Raw genomic sequence first — 6,455 nt, 5'->3', positions numbered from 1 at the left:
AATCCACTCACCTCAGCCTCCCAAGGCGCGGGATGACAGGCTGAGCCACCGAGCCGGGCTTAACACAACTTTTTAAAGTGAAATTAATTCCCACCTTCCCACAACCTCCCCCTGCCCCCTTAGCACACATATCAACCAGTTTGGTTCCTTGCTTCTGACTCCTAAAAGAGGCTAATCCTGCTTCTTGTTCAGATTTTAACACTTTCCTTTTCCAAGTCCAAGCCACAGAGAGATGTTTCTATCTGCCCTTTCCTCCTGCATTATGCCATTATAACTTCTCCCCTGGCTATAACCTTAGCCAGTCATTCCTGGTCTGTGTGTGACGAATGCAGTTTCTCTCTTCCCCAGTTTTGTGAGCCAAACACAACTCCTAATCTACTCAGCTACAATCCTCCTGAGGGTAGGAGTCCTTCACTTCATGTATTCCAGATTATAGTCAGTGGCCAACTCTAAGCAACAGAAGGTGGTTATTTTCTTAACATAAAACTCTTAGAGCTATATTTTTTAGGTCTTCTGTATGTTTAATGCATACCTCAGGAAAAAAAATACTCGAAGTACACAATGAATGGTATAAAACCAGTAAAAATGGTGGTTATGAAATGCCTTCAAGGACGTGGAAAAGTGCTCACCAAAGAATGTTGAGCGAGGGGGGACACAATCACATCAAACAGTGAGACCTGACCTCATTCAGAGGGAGAGACAGAAAGGACAAGGAGCAAAAAACAGACACCGAATTATTGGAGTAGATATTTGTAGGCAGTGAGATTGTGCGTAACTTTTCAAAATTACAGTCTTCGGTTTTCCAGTATTTTGTCATTAACACGATCAACCCACACCATCAGGGACAGGCAGATGAGCAGATGGAAGGAAGGCTGGACCAGGCTGGCTCACTGGGCTGAAGGGGAGACGCACGGAGGAGTGAGGTTCAGGGCCAAGCTAGGAGCACGCAGTGTGGCAGGAGGGAAGCCGGTGGGACCCCCCGGCCTGCCCCTGCTGGCTTGGTGGCCATTCTCTCCAGGCTCTGGCTCCCTCATTAAATCTACACTTGGGGATACTGCGAAGACTGAACATAAGTCTCCGAACCGCGACCGGGATCGACCAGTCCTCAACACACGTCGCTCTCCGCCCGCGCCACCCGGAGGCCTCAGTGTGGCGATCCGCAGAACGGGCAGCAATGGAAGGGAGAGGGCGCTCAGCTGCCATTCTCTACAAGTTTACCTTCGAGGAAAGACAAGCAACTGTTTCTAGGCAAAGCAAACGGCAAAAATGCATACACAAATAAATAAAGGCTCACAGGAAAATATGAGCAACTCAAAGTGGGGTGATTTTCCCTCTAACTTTTATGCAAATCACAGGCGCGTGCGTTACTGTCCCCTTCCTGCAGCACAGGGTGCGTGCACCTCCCTAAAGCATGTTCCATGACGCAGGGAACATACCACGAAGCGCTCATCTTCCACCAACAAAAAGAGCTGGTCTGCTCAGACGGGAAGACATTACAAAGACTTCCAGCAGTACCAAAGACCACACATGTGAACGTCAGGACACTCCCCACACAAGGTAACACATTGGTACTGATGGAAGTCACAAATCATTTCTGCTCCAGGCCCTTATGGATGAGTGGTGCTCAAAGGACACAGGAATCCTGCACATCTTAGCTTAGTTATGTGTACAAATGTGTAACAACAAAAGGTGACACAGAATAGTCACTAATACCAATATAAATATTAGGCATTGAGAGAGGGAAGGTTGTGGCTACTTGACTGTTTTCTACTTAAAGCAAGTAAATAAATTATTTTCCACTGAAAATACACAAGCTTAGCCAGGTTCAATGTCTCAGCCTGTAATCCCACGCCTTGGGAGGCTGAGGTGAGTGAATTGCGAGACCTGCCTGGGCAATTTGGTGAGACCTCATCTCTACAACAAATCAAAAAATTAGCCAGGTTGGTAGCGCGCGCCTGTAGTTCCAGCTACTTGGACCGAAAGGAGATGGAAAGATCGCCGGAGCCCAGTAGGTCGAGGCTGCGGTAGCCAGAAGTGGCCACTGCACTCCAGTCTGGGCAACAGAGTGAGACTCCAACTCAAAAAAAAAAAAAAGAAAATACACAAGCTTAACTTCCGAGTCACAAGGCTATGATTTCAAGATTTTTGTCATACCCACCACTTGTTCAAATCTGAATGTATTCCTTTTTTCTCTGGAGTTAGGAGTTTACTCTGTCACCCAGGCTGCAGTGCAGTGGCACCATCATGGCTAACCACTGGGTTCAGGTGATCCTTCCACCTCAGCTTCCCAAGTCGCTAGGATTCCAGGCACACACTACCACACCTGGCTAATTTTTTTATTTTCTGTAGAGACAGGTCTTGCTATGTTGCCCGGGCTGGTCTCAACCTCCTGGGCTCAAGCAACCCTCCTGCCCCAGCCTCCCAAAGTGCTGGGATTACAGGCATGAGCCACTGTGCAGGGCCTGAATGTAGTCTATGAAAAGGAAATATTCTGTGATAGGGAATAATGAATTGCCAATTTTATTCTAATTAAGAAATCAAATCACCTTAGGGCAAGCCAGATGTGCAACTTTCCATTCTCAAGGGAAGAAAAAATGAAGACAATGTTGAATACCAATGCATAATGTAAGTGCTCATATATTTAACTGCAAATAACGGATTAATTAATGTTATCCAACACATAAAACAGTATACTTAAAGGTGAAACACCAAGGGGAGTAGAGGCTTGGGGACAGAAGCCCTCACCGGGTCGCGTGACTGTCACGGTCGTCTGCCCAGCGGTGTCCTCCGCCCGTCTGTACCACATGCCGCTGGGGCTGGGGAGCCACTCCTCCACGTGGCAGCTGTAGGTGCCACTGTCCTGCACGGCCACATTCTGGATGAAGAGCCGGTACACGCCGGGTGAAGGGCTTTCCAGATGCAGCCGCCCCTTCAGGTTGTTCTTGGCCGCCTGCTCTCCGTAGTGGAAGGTGGCCTCGCGGCTCAGGCGGGCCACGGCCTCCCGCTCGGGCTGGTTGGGCTTCCAGACAAACCACTCCACCATCAGCTGGGAGGCCCCACTGGTGCGGTTCAGGACCACACACTCTAGCTGCACCTGCCGGGTCTCCAGAACCGACAGGTTCCCCTGGGCCTGGCTGAGCTTCAGGCGGCTGTCTGGAACGGTAAGGAAAGAGATGTCAGCCGCCATAAGACAACGAGCAATGCGCACACACCCTTTCCCAGGGAAGGGGAACGGGCGCCTTCCAAATGCGGAAGGACAGCCGCCCAGTTTCAGTCAGCAGAAACGTGTCTCAGACATGGTGCCCGGAATGTCCCGAGTTCCTTGATCATGTGTCTGGAGCACCAGGGTTTCAAAGAGCTGAGTGCACAGTTAGAGCCAACTCAGATCATAGCCTTCACCGGTTCTGATGCTCAGGGAAGGACAAGCGCGAGCTGTCAAAGATGGCACATCCAGGGACAAGAGACCACGAGGTGTAGACTGTGAGGAGAATGGCTGGGAGGTGACAGGGCCGGGCATGGGGAGGATGCCCCTCAAAGCAGCAGCAGACTCTTAACACTGACATGCTGGTCTGTCAACCACAAAAGACCAGCAGAGGAAACCTAGCTGATCATGTCCGCGCGCTTGCCCAAAGAGTTGCAGTTCCTACTTTCCTTATTAAAGACCCGCATGGGTCTACTCTCTTTTGAGTTGGAGTCTCACTCTGTTGCCCAGACTGGAGGGCAGTGGCTGCTCCCAGCCACCGCAGCCTCGACCTGCTGGGCTCTGGCGATCCTTCCGCCTCAGCCTTCCAGGTAGCTGGAACTACAGGCGCGCGCTACCATGCCCAGCTAATTTTTGATTTATTGTAGAGACGAGGTCTCGCCAAGTTGCCTGGGCAGGTCTCGAACCCCTGGACTCAGGCAATCCACTCACCTCGGCCTCCCAAAGTGCTGGGATGACAGGCTGAGCCACCGAGCCCGGCCTGGGTCCACTCTCAAGGTGGGAACAGAACTGACCTGCCATCAGTAAAGAAAACATTGATTCTGATGGCTCTAAGTGGTCTGAAAACTTGGCCAGCCAGATTCTCCTCCAGGTGTCATTCATGATGGTGTGCCCTGATGGCATGCCTGTCACTTTACAGAGGGCCCCAGTGAGTCTATCTGGACCTGAGGGGTCTAAGAGCTCTGACACTGTAAATGAACAGCACTTCGGGGACAATCCTTCTGAGTGACATCTGAGGAAGGGAGACCGGCACTCTCGGTCTTTACTTTCTATACTTTAGCACCCTCTGAATGTTTGACAATGCTCCTGATTATGCCTGTAATTAAAAGGTCAAACAAATAAGAAAAATACCAGAAAATATATTCTAAACAACCAGCTTCCCCCGTTCAAATACATCTCTGGGATGAAAGATTATTCTTTTCTTTGTTGTGTCTGCTTTTTGTTTTTGTATTTTTCAAAAGCTCTGTGAGTGTATGCTTTCATATCAGGAAAAGCAAAGAGTAAAACTAGAGGCAGAAAAAAAAAAAAACAAAACCAGAAAAGACAGAAACGGATACAAAGCAAAGATCTCACCTGAAAAGGGGAAAGCTATTAGAATCAGTGTCCTGTGAGTTTTCTGTTTATGGTGTGAATGTCGGCCACAACAGAGATTTCACTAAAGGTGTCGACGGGCGCCCTCCCCGAGGTCTTGCAGTGTCCCGCTCAGCTTGACAGTAGTGTGGGGGGTGGGGGGGATTCCCTCAACTCTTGGTTTCAGTACAAATGAGGAAAGAGAAAGGAAGGCGATGAGTAGAGAGGAAACTCAGAAAGGCGGGGGCGGCCACATTCTCCAAGTAGAGAAACGAATCAGAACTGAAAACAGCACGAAAAACAGGAACTGAAAGAACACCGGGAGCCTCATGACAACCTCCAGCTTTCAAAAGCCCCAGGGACTGGCCTGAAGTCAGACACAGATCACTGGAAATGCCAACAGGAGCCACTTCAAACCAGAGCTTCCTGACTGGGGCCCCAGCAGCGGGGTTAGTAGAGAATGCACTGAGGGTCCTTGGAAATCCGGCGTCCTCAAAAGAGGAGGGGAACAGCCCCCTGCACTCAGCAGGGGCCATGCCACACACCGGGGGTTCTGTTGCTGGTCCCACTGGCTGGCCAACATTTATGGGGGCCTCCCGGGAGACAGGCCCAAGAAGCCCAAGACCCTGTGCTCACCCAAGAAGCTTCAGTTCTAAGGGAAGAGAATGATGACCGACATCCATGCATCTGAATATACAGTAGAAATAATGAATAAGAAATACACAGGAACTGAATACATGGACTGTAAGCATAAATATGAATAAGTACTTCGTAATTACTTACATATGTATAAGTAAGAAATCAGAATGCCAGTGGTGATGTGTGCTGTAAAGGGGACGGGGAAAGAAGCTACAACGTGACAAGGGAGCCATAGTGAAGTCAAAATGCCCTTCTGAGGAAAAGCGAGATAAACCAGCTCCAGGTTAACCTGTTCCGGGCTCAGAGAACCAGGAGAACCAAGGCTCTGGGGTAATCAAGGAAAGCAACCTTTGATTTCTTATTCAGCCAGCATTTATTAGGGTGCCATGGCAGTGGCTGAAAATGTAAGACATGGCCCTGTCGACAAAGTGCTTACAGTGTAGTGCAGAGAAATGCAAACAATTATTACACTGCCTGTTTTACAGGGACCCCTGCCGATATGAGCGAAATCAGGGCATGCTTCCTGGAGGTGATGCTGAGTGGCGTCTCGGGGATGGTTTGGATAAAGACAGGAGAGAAGCAGCAGGAGAGGCACATTCCAGGCAGAGAGGACAGCACGAGCCAAAGCCTAGGCAGAGACCGGGGGTTGCAACACAGCACGCCCACAGCCCATCAGAAAGGACAGCCAGTGACAACAGCCAGTGGGAGGGCGGGTAGGAAGGAGGGATGAGCGGGCCCCAAGGCCACGCTCCGTAAAGAGAAGCCGTAGCAAGGGAAAGGGGGCGCTGAGAGGTGCACGGCCACTGTGCACTTGAAAAGAAAGGACCCAAATCTATCTGGGCTGTGCCCGAGGCAGATCCAGAAACCGAATCACGGGAAGGTGGAGCTCGGCTTGTGAGTGGCTCTCTCTCCCTGGAAGGGCTGGCAGAGGCAGGACACCGCCTGTCTGACTACGGGCTGCACCCCAGGGGCTAAGAGGGTCGGGGTGCTTCAGCGTGGAGACAGAAAGGGCTTACCTGAGGAGGGAGGGGAGGGGAGGAAGGAGGGAGGGGAAGGAAACCGGAAGATGCCTTGAGGTGGGAGTTCTGGGTGGGAGCAAGGGTGGCCGGAGACCTGGGGAGACACGGCCAACCCAGAAAGCGATTCGGAAGCTGCCACGGATGCTGCCTTGCGACGCACCGCCAGCCGCAGCGGTCCTCCCAGGCCACTCCTTGGCGAAGAGGTGTCCGTAAAAGCAGAGTCTGTGAGTCTGCCGCCAGCATCG

General features: G+C 51.0%; 1 protein-coding gene across 1 annotated transcript in view; it reads right to left on the bottom strand.

Annotated features, from left to right (window-relative positions):
* IGSF3 (immunoglobulin superfamily member 3) overlaps nucleotides 1-6,455 on the bottom strand; it is a 104,306-nt gene that overhangs the window by 7,429 nt on the left and 90,422 nt on the right. Inside the window, exon 8 of the mRNA XM_021708249.1 lies at nucleotides 2,746-3,159. Coding sequence (XP_021563924.1) covers nucleotides 2,746-3,159 — 414 coding nt within the window. The remainder of the gene's footprint in view (nucleotides 1-2,745; nucleotides 3,160-6,455) is intronic.

Source organism: Carlito syrichta, unplaced genomic scaffold (assembly GCF_000164805.1).
Source record: "Carlito syrichta isolate Samal-C Ts95f unplaced genomic scaffold, Tarsius_syrichta-2.0.1 Scaffold135627, whole genome shotgun sequence".
In the NCBI taxonomy this organism is placed as follows: domain Eukaryota; kingdom Metazoa; phylum Chordata; class Mammalia; order Primates; family Tarsiidae; genus Carlito; species Carlito syrichta.
The sequence above is the reverse complement of the archived record's forward strand: the minus strand, read 5'-3'. Positions and strand labels throughout refer to the sequence as shown.